General features: G+C 42.8%; 1 protein-coding gene across 2 annotated transcripts in view; it reads right to left on the bottom strand.

The window, feature by feature from the left end:
* The window catches only part of NETO2 (neuropilin and tolloid like 2), a 29347-nt gene extending 13837 nt beyond the window's left edge, over window positions 1-15510 (bottom strand). The window contains exons 1-3 of one of the 2 annotated variants that reach the window (XM_007433391.4): window positions 15051-15510; window positions 1915-1971; window positions 113-253 (exon numbers count right to left, since the gene is read on the bottom strand). In XM_007433391.4, the coding sequence (XP_007433453.3) occupies window positions 113-253; window positions 1915-1971; window positions 15051-15084 (232 nt within the window). In that variant the 5' untranslated portion in view covers window positions 15085-15510. Of the gene's footprint in view, window positions 1-112; window positions 254-1914; window positions 3898-15050 lie in introns of those variants that run through there. The other variant, XM_088136101.1, reaches the window with a different exon arrangement.
* Between the last annotated feature and the right edge of the window lie 409 nt (window positions 15511-15919).

Consider the following 15919-nt stretch of genomic DNA (forward strand, 5'->3'; position numbering starts at 1 on the left):
TCAGCATTCCTGAGTCAGTGTATGTTACTTAGTTATTCCACATGTGTTTGTATGGGAGTTATTCTTACTTGCAGTAATGGGACATTAAAAAAAAATGTAGATATGTCCATACCTTCTAAAATATAGACGCATTCCTGGTTGGGTGGGTAGAAGTTAGGAAAGTTGGATGAAGCAAAATGACCTCCATTGCTTGTTCGTACCCAGTCACTACACTGAGTAGAAGCCATGCGGTTACTTCCAATATTCTGCCCAACTTTTTGAAGGAAACACAAAAACACAATTCATTGTCATTCTAGCAGATCTCAACAAACATCAATCTGCTTCCGAATAATGAGCTGCATGGACTGACAGCATCAAACTGAGGATACAGCCTGTTGATGTACATCCATTCCCATAAAATCATTTCTTTCCAGTTGTGAATAAACAATCTCTTCATAGTCCACAAGCAGGTGGTAGCATCTAGCTGACTTTGATGTCAGAAAATTAAATAGGGACAGATCTGATTAGTGCATGAAAAGGAGACCACTAGGAAATACCAAGATTGTAGACTAGACTAGAGGAAGGGGGGAACATCCTGAAAGACTGAAAAGGCATCAAGAATTTGATTAAAGTGACTCTGTACCTTTAATCTCTTTATAATGGAAAAACCTGCCGTAGAATTTAAGACAGGGTTACACTGTCACAGAGCCCAGCTTCTTTATCTCTGGAGGTGCCCACTTATGTTCAATATCTAGGCTCCATGTCACCCCTATTTCTAGTTTACATCATTTCTGAATATTTTATTTCATTTTAACCCCCCTCCCCCGTGTTTACATTTTCAACATCCTCTTAAATTATACCTGGCCAAATTAAAAATGAGAATTTAAACTCTGCAGTAAGGAAGAGAAAGGACTGGACAATTGTTTTGTGTTCTGTCTAAACTACGCAAGCCTAGAGCGTCATACAGCCCTCAGCTGAATTTCATGTCATCTTTGTCCTAATTGCAGTAGTGGTCTATTAGCAGTTAATTCAGATATCTGGCAAAATCAGTTTATTGCAGCCTGTTGACCTGGGAGGGAAACAGAGAAGATGGTAAGAAAGCTAAAGACAGGGAAATTTGGGTGGGCGCACCTACCTTTGACCCAACATTCAAATTTTTAAAATTTTTAAAATTCATTCATTCATTCATTCATTCATTCATTCATTCATTCATTCATTCATTCATTCCAGCCACCCAACATTCATATTTGCTCTCCCACCCTTGAAATTACACTCAAGAGAATGTAGCACTCCTTTGGAGGGGAAATGTTTTGCCTACACCTGCTTTAAGGGACAGAAGCCTAAAACACAAGGATATCTATACCCTTGCATACAAACATCATATGATATATTACAACGTCAACTTTATTTACACGAAAGTCTTCTAAGAATTAATTACTCCACACGTTTCCCCCCCCAAGGCTGCTTCTTTTTCAGAAAGCCATTAATGTACAACGCTTATTTTGTGAAAAGTTAATTAGCCTTTAATGTCTACATGATATAAAAATCTGTTGAATTAAGAAATCTTACTCTTCAGTCTATACAGCTGTGATTCACAGAATTAGCCACTGTACAGATGAAGAAGCTGAGGATGAATACTGGGGCCCCACCATTCTCTCTCATTTCTGCCTATTTTCCATTATGCGCTGGTTGAGGCAAGGGGCAAATCGCAGCAAATGTGCTTATCTCATCCTTCACGGACCATGATTTGGACAAACATTTGAAATACTCTTATGTTTCAATCCAGGAGACTTTACAGATTTATCATCTGACGGTTCTATACCTTTCTGAGTGATCAAAGAAAACGTCTTTCAATAACGGCGTATTTTGATTTTTTAACTTTCAGTGCAGAAATGCGATTACAAACTTTTCCTCATATAATTTCTCGTACCATACCTTGTGTTTTTTGAGCCACAGCAATGCCTTCCACTACCAGTATAGTTATCAAGAACACTGGAGAGAAAACAACAACAGAAGAAATGTATAAATAAAAGAAAAGGGACATGTTATATACAGGCTACTTTGCTACTTGACTCCAGAGGAATCACAAAATCAATTCTGAACATTTTATGCCCACTGTCACCAATAATATTAGCAGCCTTTATCTAGAACAAGAAAAAAAATCAACTCTACACATTTCCAAAATATCCAGGGCCTGACACCTTGCAAATAAGAGGGCATTTACAGGATAAATGCTATCACTGAAAGGACTACCTCTTATTGCCACTTCATTTTTATTTATCTTTTTTAAAAACTCTTCTTACAGTTCTTCTGAACCCTGGTGCAAAGGGTGCCAGTAACTTTCTGAGGTGACACAACAGGATACAGCAAATAGAATGGGGAATATCACATTTTTACTGCTCAGCTACATATTTTCTATTAAGGGAATACCTATTATAGCACAGAGCACACTGTATCTGAATGTCTCATGTGCTGGCTTTTTAAATACACGTGTGATTTTTTTTTTAAATATTCTCTCCAGCTTGAAGTGACCTGTCGAGTATACCACCTCTGGATTCTAGCATCTCATTTTGCTGCATGAGTAGTTCAAGACATAAACTCAATACATTACACAGAGATAACACAGCCAGGGCATCTTAAGAGCTAATTCTTTTAATAAAAAGGTGGGACCTATGTTTATATTCTGGATTCATATGACGTGTTGTGCCTTTTCAAGCCGATAATTTATACGAGAATTGCCTTATCTTATAGTCAACTGTCTTCTTCTGCAAGTTCTTCTAGCAAACTTACATTATCTTTCAAACATGGTTAATATTCCATTAAAGATCTCTCTCTCTCTCTCTCTCTCACACACACACACACACACACCCTTAGGTCACTGTTTTCATTAATACCGATCTACAGCAGAATGTAACTTCCCAACAGACGGTCCTGCAGCTGCCGCAGATGGCTAACTGCTTTTCATCACTACTGACCTACTCTAGACATAGAACAGACATCATAAAGGAGAAAATCCTATTTTCTATTATGTGTCTCTAGGGTATGGCTGCACTATTAATTAGTTGCCACCAAGAAAAAAGAACTATGTTTTAAATCAGTCCCTTGGTTTTTACATCTTGCTGTTACAAGGCTAGCTTTTTTCTTCCAGAGTCTACGTAAGGCTAACCACTGACAAAGTGATGTAGCAAGACAGCATTTAACAAAATAAAGAGGTAAGCTGTTGCCTGACCAAACTGTCTTGTCATGGAAGAATTCTAATATTGGGCCACGGAGGGTCTGTTGGATATTGACAATTCAGGTATAAGCATGGGAGGAGAAGGTGGAGGATTCTTCTTCTCCTTCTTCTTCGACTGAATTATGTCAATTACTCCACAGAGCTTTGTATAAGGATCTGATGTAGCTCAAGAACATATTATTGCAATGAACAAAAAATATTCCTTCAATATACTTCTTACCTGAATGACTGTGTGAGATAGCTGAAGGTATTGAAATACATAATCAATATGATGGGGATAAACGCCTCCGATTCCTAGTTTAACTGTGTGCTTTCATCACAGTAAAGCCAAAGGTTGGTTTCAAACTACATGATCAGTTTAGAAGCTCCAAGCACTTTATGAAGCTGAACCCTAAATGGCCCCACTGAAGAACAAGAAAAGCCCTGTGGCAATTCCACAGATGTTGCAAATGGGTTTGGAACCGGTTTCAGTAGGATGGTCCAACATTCACCTTGCAAACTTCCGTGAAAAATGAAGCATTATGTAAACGAGAGTAGACTGAGTCATGGGAAAACAAGCTTTTCTACTGGTCTGAGAAGGAAAAACCCCAGACCAGATCATTCCTATGCAAATATGGGATGGAGCAGTCTACCCAAACTAGACCAAATCATACCTTGGTATCATTTCTTTCATAACATACAGCACACGTAGGCGTCAGGTCAAACTCAATGGGTTGATATGCAGATCTAATTTAACCCAGAGGTTTAAGAAAAAAATGAAAGCGAAGCAGCACCCCAGAATCTCAAATAGCAAAGGCAGTAACCCCTAATTAACATCCGCCTCTTGGAAGTATCATATAGGAAGTGTGTTCTTAGCCTATTTTAATCCATTAATTAATATTCATCTATTTTAATTAATGTTTATTCTGTTTTGACTGTAAACCGCCCAGAGTCACTCTGTGGTGAGATGGGCGGTGACAAATTTGAAAGATAAGTAAATACATACATAAATAAATATATAAAATCCCACGCCACCAGTCACTCCCAACTGACAGTGATCCGTCTATCGAACATGGCTCCCTCTTTACTGTATGCTTATTTCAAGAGGGGGAGACAAACGAATTGGATGCCAACGTTTGCTTTTGCAGAACCGGCTTTTGGGAGTTCTGAATCGAGGCGAGAAATCCACAAAAGGCACCACGGGAAGGCTGCATTTCTCAGTGCCACTATCTTGCAATTTTACTTATCTTGCTGCTGCTCCAGAAACAACCTTCCTAAGAATTTAGAAAACCTGATTGGTTTTCACGAAAGCTCACGCTGATTCTATAAATAGTTCAGCACTGTGTGTATGTATGTGTAGAAGAGAGGCGGACAAGAACAGCGTGGCTAAGGAGCAGATAAGCAGGCAATTACCGCAGGTGAAGATACTAGACATTTTTTCCCCTAAACCAACCCTCATCCCATTCCCTTTTTGTTACGGCTCTGAATGTCTGTTTTTCTACCTCATTCTCCCCTTTCATTACCCAAACTCTCCCACATCTTGCTTTATCGGAACGCCTTCCCTTTCATCCTTTCTTTGCAATTCCAGTAGGTCATAACTGGAAAAAAAACTACGCCTGCTTCTAGAAACACCCCAGATCCTCCTATCTTGAGCGATTGCAGAAAGACAAGTTTCAGACGCAAACTTAAATGGGGCTTTTCTACGGCAGGTCAGGAAAAAAAAGAACAAGGGCCTCTTTGACGGGTAGTACAAAACTCCAAAAATGTCATCTATCTCCGTCCCAGGTCGGTCACATCTTGCCAGACAGGTACAGACGATTTAATGTGGAGTATGAAGCAAAGACCAACTGGTAAGATTATCTCAGGTTGGGAACACCTGTAATTCCCACTTCACTACTATTGCCAACAGAACGGGGTTGTAAGGAGGAAGAAACTGAACTAGGATTCCTGAAAAACTGACATACTACAAGGGAGTAACAAATACTAAACTCTATTTCAAAAAACGCCAGTTTATCACCCAGAACGTTATTAGCCGCATTATTATTGTTTACCACACTACGAGCATTTTTTTAAAAAATAGGATATAATGAAAAACAAAAACGAAACATGGAGGTTGGGATCCGAAGCTTCTCAGTTGCACGTTAGGGCTCTTCTCATGATAATGGAAGTTAAAGTTTGGGTATGCATAATACAGAGAATATATGATATTTTTATTTGCTACATGAATTCTAGAAATAATTTAATACCACAGGAACAACTAGTGTTTAGCAGACATGATAACCACTTCTGTGAGTTACTTAATGAGCCACAGTTAAAACAAACCATGGATTAATGCAGCAAATACACCCCACCAGATTGTCAAATTTTTGAAATATTGTTGCTATAAATCAGTGTTTCTCAACCTTGGTGACTTGAAGATGTATGGACTTCAACTCCCAGAATTCCCCAGCCAGCTATGGTTCAATTCTGGGAGTTGAAGTCCACACATCTTCAAGTCACCAAGGTTGAGAAACCCTGCTATAAATTATCCAAATTCCACTCTACTACTTCAAAGTTGGTTCAAGCCTGAATATCTGGCCTTCTCATTCTTCTTCATAAGTACGTTATCCTGCTTGACAATGGGGCTGTACAGCGATCTGGATTCAGAGGGGAAAAGCTGATTCAGAGAGTGCACAAGCACACCTGTTGTATCCGTCAACAACTCTAGAAAATCTTTGTTTCCTTTTTCTTTGTGATGCATAATTCCAGGGAAAGGTCCATCTGATTTCAAGGGGTACGGTCAGGTCCGCATGTGTGACCTTTGCTTCTTCAAAACTGGATCACCGCACGGTCCTATCTGAGAGCACTGAAGTTACAACAGCTGTAAGGATGTCCCTATATTATCTTCGGCAGCTTCTATTCGTAGTCCAATAAATGTAACATGGCAATTACTACAGCACCTAAGTCATCCTGTCACCTGTGAGAGTTTTTCTTGAGAGAGGCAGGAAGAGAAATCTGAGTTATGTATTGGCACAACTAATTTAATTGGATTCCATAAAATTGGCAATAAGGGGAAGTGCTTGAAAAATATGTCCTATTTATCTATCCAGCATATTGCAAGATCTATTTAATCTCAAAGTGGTTAGGAAAACAATCCAACCTAATCCCCACTGTAAGGGCTAAATACTTAATTTTCACTTTCAGTTCGTGGTAGTGGCCACCCAGATGTTGACAAATTACAGCTCCTTACAATATAAGCCAGCACAGACAGTGGTAAAAGATCCTGTGAGTTGTAGTTCAGCAATATCTGAAAGACCATCTGTTGCCCAGCTCTGTTGTAAACATGCCTCTTTAAAATCTGATTCTACACTAGATTATGGAGAATTACATGAAGCTTGTATTTTTGATGAGGCGAATCTTTGAACTTCTGATGACTAGGGCTCATGTTAAATGCTGTAAGTCCAGAATAAAACTTCTCTCATCTACAGCATAATTGAACTGAGGGCCAAATTAGGGGTTGTACCAATGTATTACCTTTCTGTTGCTGATCAGCATCCCTACCTGAGTTGACTCAGGTAGCCTTTCATTTGGTGCTAAGGACAATCATGGCAATGCAGCTCAGAATTTTATAGCTGGCGTGACAAGCAGGAGGCTATCTCAATGTGACATTTGCCCAATGAATATGACACATCAAACTTTGGAGATGGATTTCCTGAGTGGCCACAAAGATAGTGAACTGCAAATGTGGGATTTAAGCACTCCCTTGTCACAGTCAAGGGAAGTTTAGACTTTCAGTGGCCTTCCCCCTCTGCAAGGGTGGAAACACCTATTAAAACAGCACCTGGAGGCTAATGGATCCTGATCTGGTCTCCACCTGTATTCAAGTGCTCAAGCAAGTGGCTGCTGATCAGCTCCAATGGAAGTAACTTTCCAGAACTATTTCAGTCTACTTCTAGGCCTAATTCTGCAACAGGAACTGCCTTAATCACTCTGTGGGATGACCCTTGCTATAAAAGACAGGGGACTGGAACTCTCTTGGCTGTTTTGGAGGCTTCCCATATACCAGCTATGACTCCTTCTGGGGAAAGACTACTTCGTAATCAGTTGTGAATGCCCTAAAACCATCCCAGTTGAATTATGGCAATAGGCCCTATGGTCCATTGACCAGCCTTCGAAATGGTTTGGAAACCTCAAATAGAGCTGCTAAATTACTGACTGGATCTGGTCAATGGGAGCACGTTTATGGCAGCTCTTTGTCACCTGTATTGACTATAAGTACATTTCTAGTACAATAGTACACAAAGCCCTAAGTGGCTTGAAATGAGGATACTTGAAGGAGCATCTTCTCCCATTTTTTCCCACCCAGACACTAAAATCTTCATCAGAGGCCTTTCTTCAGATTTCCCCATACAACGGGGTAAAGTGATGGATAGGAAAGGGTGGTCTCCGTAGCAGTGCCCTATTTGTTCAACACCTTTCCTAGAAAAGGTGTTTGCATTATGGCCCTTTCAACGATAGGCCAAGATCTTGATATTCTCATAAGCGTTTTAGGAACGGTGGCTTGAGTGAGCTGTTATTTTTATTCTGTACTGCATTAATGTTAAATTTAATTGAACTTTTAACGTGCATGTATATAGCCCGGGGGACCATTGGTGACGCAGTAGATATTTTTGAAATGTAAAAAATCTGTATAATACTTAGAAAATTTGTAGGGGCTCTATTGGTGTTAAACAACAATACTTATATTACCAAGTTATTTGTATTTCCAATTTTCCCATGGTTGCAGACAATCAGAGAAAACGCCGTCACGTGTCAGTAAAATGCTATCTTTGTATATACGTTGGAAACTGGATGGCTAATTCGTACTCGACACAAATTAAGCAGAAAATATTGCAATAAGGGAAATGGAGGGATACAACAGATCTTAAAAGTGCTGTTACCTGGTTCATTTTGTATATCTTTGACCAAGTACAATTTTTTTATACATTTGACCCACAGCATTTCTTACCCTTTGACTAGATTTTATATTTTTACATTAATTTTAGATGTTCAACTGTTCAGAAGAGCATTTTTTCATCTTATCATCAGGAATACTATTGGCTCTATAAAACCTGAGTCCCTAATTCCTTTAGCTCTACAACAGAAGAAAAGGTGCTTGAAAGTTAGACACAAAACTGAACTACATGAGTTTACTTGGAGTAACACATCTTTTCTCTTTGTCCTTCTTTCCATCTTTTTCTTTTTCACTCCATTTTGTCTGCATCTCTATGAAGCTGTACCTCACCAAGGACTAGTGATACTGTGTTGTCAGGGCTTGAGTTGAGCTGATAGTGGTGAAAATGGGAATACTGTTCAGAAGCATGACATTCACTGCAAGGGCTTCCGAGAACTGTTTAATAAATTGTTTAATGAACTTTAATAAAATAGAACATTCAATATATAAATCAAAGTTTGTTAGCTAAAGATCTCATTTATTTTGGAAATTCTGGTTGTGTTGTCTAAAGCAAGTAATGGAACATTATCCCATGCCTCTCATGCGCTACACTGAGGCAAGTATTACAATGGTTATAAAAGACCTTTTATATTTCACCGTATCCCCTGCTTGCAGTCTCTACTTAGAATACTGCAAGACTTTAGTGAGTAGAAAATCTGGGAAATTAATTCCATTTGAAGCAGCATTAGCTTCCATTCCATGATCTCTCTATGTGCCTCAAAGAAAACTGTCAAAAGACTCAAAGGGAGCTACATTTTCTAGAAAAGAAAAAGACTGAAAAATGCAAAGCTGCTTTTATTAGCGTATATATATATATGTGTGTGTGTGTGTGTGTGTGTGTGTGTATTAATATTTATGGAGTTAGGACTACTATTTAATATCTGAATGCTGTTCTCAATTGGAAAGCATTTAGCACATAATTCCCCCTCTTCCAAATTCCACAAAACAGCTATACTGTAATTCAACAATACCCTGAAAAGCTAAGGTTAAAGGGAACTCAGCCATCTGTTGGCACAGGCAATATTATTTAGAAGGACACATTCAGGAGCCTCCTGATCCACATATATTTTTATCCTGATGTTTTCTCTATTTAGCTGAAACAATCCAATAAACTTTGCTGTCAATAAAATCCAATTGTTTATTATAATTGTTGTTATTAAAGGGAGTTCGGCATCATTTTGAAGTTTAAAAAATGAATGTTTTTTGCTGAAGAGTTGCTGTACCAGAAGATACTGAGTGTCGTTTGATATATCAGTAGAGCAACATCTTGCATATAGCTATTTCTTGCTTAGTATCACTGTAGTAAAGTATGGGAGTACAGTAAAAATTAATATACTGGGGGAAAAAGTTAAGCTGCTCATTAAGTGAAAATTGGCTACGTAGGTAATAACATTTTTATGGGAATGAGAAACTGTGATGTTACTCAAAGCCCTCAATGAGTAATCATAGTTTACTGAGGTTTTGAAGTTGGATCTCTTTTATTCATCCACCTACCATATAAATACAGGTATTCCCCAGTTTAAGAACGAGTTACATTCCCAAGGTCTGTCCTTAAGGCCAATTTGTATGTAAACCAGAACAGTTTTATTGTATAATACTGTGTAAGTAGTACTGTGTAATTAACTCGATCCATTGTGCATGTAACTCGAATCATGGTGTATTTAACTCATTTTGCTACAATAGGCTCTGTTCTTAAATATGGGTCATCCGTAAACTGGGCGTTCTTAACCCGGGGACTACCTGTAGTATCCTTTAAGACATTTACTTTAATACTAATGAAGGTAAGTTTCTGTGATCAAATTATATTAAATTCTAAACTACAGGCATATATTGTATGCTATCAAGTCTTTAAAATCATAACCCAATTTACATAATACATAATAAAATGCTATCCTGGTAAATTTAAAATGAAGTTAAAAAATGATGGCATGGCACCCTTGACTTCTCTAGTAAGTGTATAAAAAAGGATTCCAAAGATTCACAACTTCCAGAAAGATTGAGATCTATTCCAGGTTGTTTTTAGGACTGCACAGGCATCTTCCTTTTAGCTTACAGAATCTCACAGTGGCAACTTTGGATAAGATGTTATTAAGAAAGGACAATTGAAGCGTATGGTCATAAGTCATTTGTGGAAGCAAAGTAAAATCATGTTAAGCTTAATACACCTCTTCAGTTTGGCGAATGAAAATATACTTCGCATTTATGTTTTTAGAAAAGGTGACCAAAGATCCCTTTTAAAATAATCATGCCTGTCCTCCTCCCAGTCAAATCTGGGGAAAGATGCTATGCAAGGCTGTGAGGGAGTGAAGTTGGGGTTGCTGTTTATGGAGAAGCAGCTGCAGCCAGGCAGAAACGCTTCTCAGCCCATTTCCTTCATGTGTTCATTCATTCACTCCAACTTTACCCATAAGCATCCAAGACAGCGTTCCAGCAGCCTGTGAGAATTGAGGCACACCCTGGTGTTTTCAAGGGCCTGCTGACATCCAGAGGCAGCCACACCCCACCCAGGCCCTTTGCTTACCAGAACAAACGTTAAGACAGAGTGGGGAGGGGTGTAGGAGAAAAGGAGATAAGGAAACAAGGAAACAGCATGCAGACAGGGAAGCGGAGGCGACGTCTGGAGATTGGCAGCTATTACAAGCAGGCAAGAGGACTCTTAGTCAACTGCCAGGTAAGCTACAGTGAGCAGCATATCCTGGTGGGAATCCTGCTTGGAGCTTTCCCAGGAGCTCGGTATCAACTAGAAGAGAAACAACCACACTGAGACAGCATCTCATCCCAACCAGTGTAAGAATTTCTGGAAGGAGACAAAGGTTGTCTGCCACTTTACAGACTTGCAGACTTTTGCTTGAACGAAGTGTTAAAGGACTGCGTATTCAAGACCTATTTACATGGCATCACCTTGCAAGTCCTAGATGGGTGGAGAGCAACAGTCTGTTTTTGGGAAGGTGTGTGCTGCAATAAAGCATTGTGTACAGATTTGCTATGCTGCAGTGCGTCCAGTCCTTGGAAAGTAAAGAACCCTCACAAAACCTTTTGTGCAAAACCTTTTGAGGGTGAAACTTTCCAAGCTTGGAATTTTCCATTTGCTTTGACCTCAAAAGAGACCATTTGAAGCATATCAGAATGGTCAGAACAGATTATTTCAACCTCATTCTAAGACTACGTCATTTCTGGGACACTTGGAGCAGCCTTTCTCTAAGTTCGAATATTTTCACAGAGCCAAATGCCAAGTGTATTTGTCTAAGCTTTAAGCCTCTTGTTTGTAAGACTAATTAAAGGTGATACAAATATGAAACTTCTCTGAGTTATAGTGGCTTGCTCAGCTGTCATTACTGGTTAAATGTTTAAGAAGCATTGCTATCTTCTGAAGCAAATTCTTTTCATCAGAATTTAAATTAGCTTAAGCATTAGAAGTAACTAATTTACCTAAAATGGAGAAATGACCTTTTTGCCTATAGCTCACTTATTTTCCACAGCAGTCAATCCATAACATGTCATAATAATAATGGCCTACAGATCTGCTACAGTCTTCTTAAATTTCTGTTGGCTATTTGTGTTTATAGTGCTATTGTGTTTTTGTTTAACATCTTTTGTTATTATTGTTCTGCAATTTAAAATTTCATGTAAGTTTCGAAAACATAAAATTAAGTCAATATGCATGTCAACACATTTTCTGCATTTCTGAAAAGGAAACCATCAGCATGAAGTTATCAAAATGCTGCAACTTCCTTAAGTATTTGATATTCATACTTAAATACTTGACAAAGTGATATTACTAAATCTAAATAATAATTATGCTCATCATATCTCCACTATATGATATCATTAACTTGATTCGCAAATTTATAAGACAACTTTACTTGAATACCATAAGAGGTCAGCCTAGCTCAAAATATAAGCTAAATTCTGTCAGCATCCATTTGTCTGCATCTTAAATTAAGAAACCAATATTTCAAACCCCCTCTGTTTCTTAAATCAACATTTGACAAAAAAATGCCAGAACTTCCAACTTCTATATTACGTCCAAAGTTACAGCAGATTAAAATATATAGGGACCGCAAATCTTCTGGAATGCCTGATTTCCCATGCATATTTTTTTTCTCTCTGCACTTCTGCTGGAGAAGTATATAAGACAAATATTATTACACACAGTGAAAAAGTTTCAGATAAAGAAGCTTTTAAAATAATAATGAGATCTAGAAGGAAGTAAAAGATAAACAGGAAGAATGAGATAAGGAACGTTTGGGAATCCTGCGCAATTTACTGCTTTGCAGTTTTTGTTTTTAACCAAAGAAGGCTGCTTTTATTGACAAAAGGTGATAAATGACTGGGAAACTCTGCACTCTGAAGGCTCAACTCTTAGAAGCAAGTGTGAACACTAGTGCTTTCTTCTGCAAATACAAGAAAAGAAACAGGGAACCTTGGATTCTCACGAGCTTTTTAAAATTATTTCCAGGCACTCTTCTTTCCTGACTGCCTAATCTTTTTTTCTGTGATGCTATACTACCCCTAAAACCCACTGAGCTGCCAACCTGAAAAGAAACAACACAATTCTTTCAGCAATAGGTGCCCAGAAAGAAACTGCAAGCTATTTGAATTACATTTGACGGTAGCAAAATTTTGCACTGAAAACACAGTTTCAGTATTTTCCTAGGGGCTAGCTTTAAATTACGCTCCTGACACTGTGGAGAAGGGATGGTGGACTTCGGCTTTGTAGCCAGATCGAAAAAAGACACTCAGATGGGTATGAAAGGAATCAGTTACAGATGTTCTGAAATAGCCAGCCCTAGATATTAAATGCAAAACAAGTAATGACTGTATATCAAGATCAAGTCTGGAAAAAGCAGGGGACGTGCCAACATCAGCTGGCTACAATAGGACTTTTGAGAGAGTTGCATGATATAGTTACAGATCTGATGAGACTAAAAGGAAATCTGGGGTCTCTGCTACATTATATCTGGAATATCATGACTGCATCTCATATATTCTGATAGATAACATTAGGTTATACTGGTGTGCCTCCTTCCTGTGGAATAAATGCCCAGCCCAACTTACTTCTGAGTAGACATGGACACGCCTGACTCATAACCTGGCTCTGAGTACTAGGGACATTTCGTCTGACAGGCTAGAACAGGAAGCCGTGACCCCCACTCTCATTAGTAGATCCAGGCCATTAAACTTTCGCAAGGAGCAGGTAACACAAATCTCAGCCAATTTGCATCTCTGGCAGAAGGCAAAGGAGGAGCGTGTCTTCTTCTTCTTCGATGTGTCACCAAAACACACTAGCAATTCCAAGTTTAGAGGACCGTGTGGTGCAGCTCTTTCTCGCCTTCACAAAGTCCCAAGGAGGCACCGAGGTGGAAACTGAAGTCGGTTGGGAATACAATGTGATCTGCTTCTCACATGTGCGGGAGGGAGGGGGAAAGAAGTGTGCATGCCTCTGCCTGCGTGTCTGTGTGCACGTGTGTGTGTGGGGGGGGAGGAAATCACACACCAGTCAGGAAATCCCACATTCGTTCTTTCACCACAAAGCCAGCCTGCTTCCTCTTGAACCAAGAGCTTCAAGAATCGCAAGGAAATCAGGAATCCCCCCACTGTAGGAACAAGGAGGCCAAAATCGCTGGATGGAGAATGCCCAGTGCAAGTCTTTTCTCTCCACTGGCCAAGTAGCCCAGAGCTAACAAGCCTGGGACAGGTTTGGGGTCAGAGTTTTGATCTAGAGGGAGGTGGAAACTTCAGCCTCCCTTGTGCATCATCGCAGTATTCGCAGAAAAAGGGCTGGTTCGGTGTAGTGGCGAAGGTGCTGGGCTAGAAAGCAGGAGATGGTGAGTTCTAGTCCTCCTTTAGGCATGAAAGCCGGCTGGGTGACTTTGGGCCAGTCCCTCTCTCTCAGCCCAGCCCACCTCACAAGGCTGTTGCTGTGGGGAAAGGAGGAGGCAGGAACCTTAGGGGTGTGCACTGCCTCCGGGTGATAAAAAATAAAAGCAAATAAATAAATGTGGGGTGGGAGAGAGGAAAGAGAAAACTCTGGATTTTCAAACCCTGTTTGCCAAAACTAAGAAGACACTAACCTGGAAGATGAGTCCACTGGAGTGGGCGGCTGTATTTAATTGAATTAATTAATTTATAATAGAAACAACCGTGCTACCTATTCCATTCTCCTCTCTGCAGAGCAGTTTGGGGATGCCCCAGCCCTCCGCCCCCCCCACCCTGAAGGGGCAGCAGCAGTGGCTGAATGCTCACCGACCTCTGGCTTTTTGCCCCCCCCAGCTGTCAGACTCGCCCCACTCATCCCCAGGGCAGAAAACATCTGGATGACCCCTTGCGGAAGTGGGGCTGGAGGGACCCGGTCCCAATCCAGGGAGGGAGCTCCCCTTCGGGCTTCCAAGAGCAGCCTTCCTGCCCCCACGCGGTCTGCGGGAGCTCCCCTGAAGTCCTGGACCCTCGACCTGGGAGGGCAGCGAAGCCCGAGCACGGGCAATCCGGAGCCGACCTTCCCGGGCATTTTCGGGGAGCGCGAGCCGCCCTACGCCCGATCGCGCTGCCCGAACTGGCAAACCAGGCAGCGGGAGGAACCCTCCCGTTCAACGCGGGCAAAAGGAAAACCCACCGCCTCGGGCACCTCAGTGGTGCCCGGCGAGCGGAGGGGACTCTAATCCGAATTCAGCCCGGGATTGGCGCGGAGGGAGGGAAAGCGAAGGGCAGCCCCCTTCCCCAGCGCGCGCAGACACCCGCCCCGTCCTCGGGGAAGGGTCGGACTGCACGCCCCCTCTCCTTCCCCCGCCAGCCGCGTTCCCTGCCCCTCCGCCCGCTGGGGACGATGGAGGCTGTAGTCCGCGGCGGCAGCGGCGGCGGCGGCGGGGAAGGACGCCTCTCCCCTACCTTCCAGCACCAAGTAGACCTTGTCCAGAGCCATCTTCCCCGTCGCCCTCCTCCGCGCGCGCTGGGGCCGCCGGGGCTGCGAGAGGAGACCGTCTGGCAAAGGGAAGCCGCCGCCGCGGTTCAGCCGGAGGGGCTCATCCTCCTCCTCCTCCTCCTCCTCCTGCTTCTCGCCGCCTCGCCCCTCCGGCGACGGCTCCTCGCTCCCGCTGCCTCCGCCCGGCGCTCGAGCCCGGCGGCGGCCGCCCCTTCATGCCCGCGGGGCGGGAAACTCACCCCAGCGCCCGAGGCCGGCGGCCAGCCGCGGGAGAAAGGAGGGAAGGGGAGCCGCGCCGCGCGCCCGCCCCATCCCCGCGCGCCCGGACCGCACCGCACCGCAGCGCCCGGCCCCGGCGCGCCTTGCCACGAAGCGCCCGCCCGCAGCTGGCGGAGGCACGACTGGGCGGGCGGGCGGCGGGCGAGGGGCGGCGGCGGCGGCGGGGAGGAGGGAGAGAAGAAGCGCCTTGTACGCATGTGCCCCCGCCCGCCCACCCGCCCCACACGCGCGCGCCGGCCGGGCAGCCCCCCCCCTCCGTCGCGGAGCCTGCCCCGCCTGCCCCAGGGATCCCTCCTGGCCCTCGCGGGGCTTCCTTCTGCGCTGGGTGCCCCGCGTGGCTGGGCTCCGGGGGGGGGGAGGCTCCGCTGCCCGCCGGGGCTTCCACGTCCCGCGGCAGGCTTCCCCCGCACCAAGCCGGCCGGCGTGGCGGCTCAGTGGCTGTGAGGCGCCGAAGCGCAAACCCGCGGCTTCAGGGCAGCCTGTTGTGCAGCGTGGTCGGCGTAGGAGTCCGCGTGTTGGGGGGATCCGGGATATTGGTTTGAGTAAACCAGGATTA

The sequence above is a fragment of the Python bivittatus genome, unplaced genomic scaffold (genome assembly GCF_059951505.1).
Source record: "Python bivittatus isolate LINGU-HERP-01145 unplaced genomic scaffold, Pbiv_v1 ctg000190_np1212, whole genome shotgun sequence".
Lineage (NCBI taxonomy): Eukaryota > Metazoa > Chordata > Lepidosauria > Squamata > Pythonidae > Python > Python bivittatus.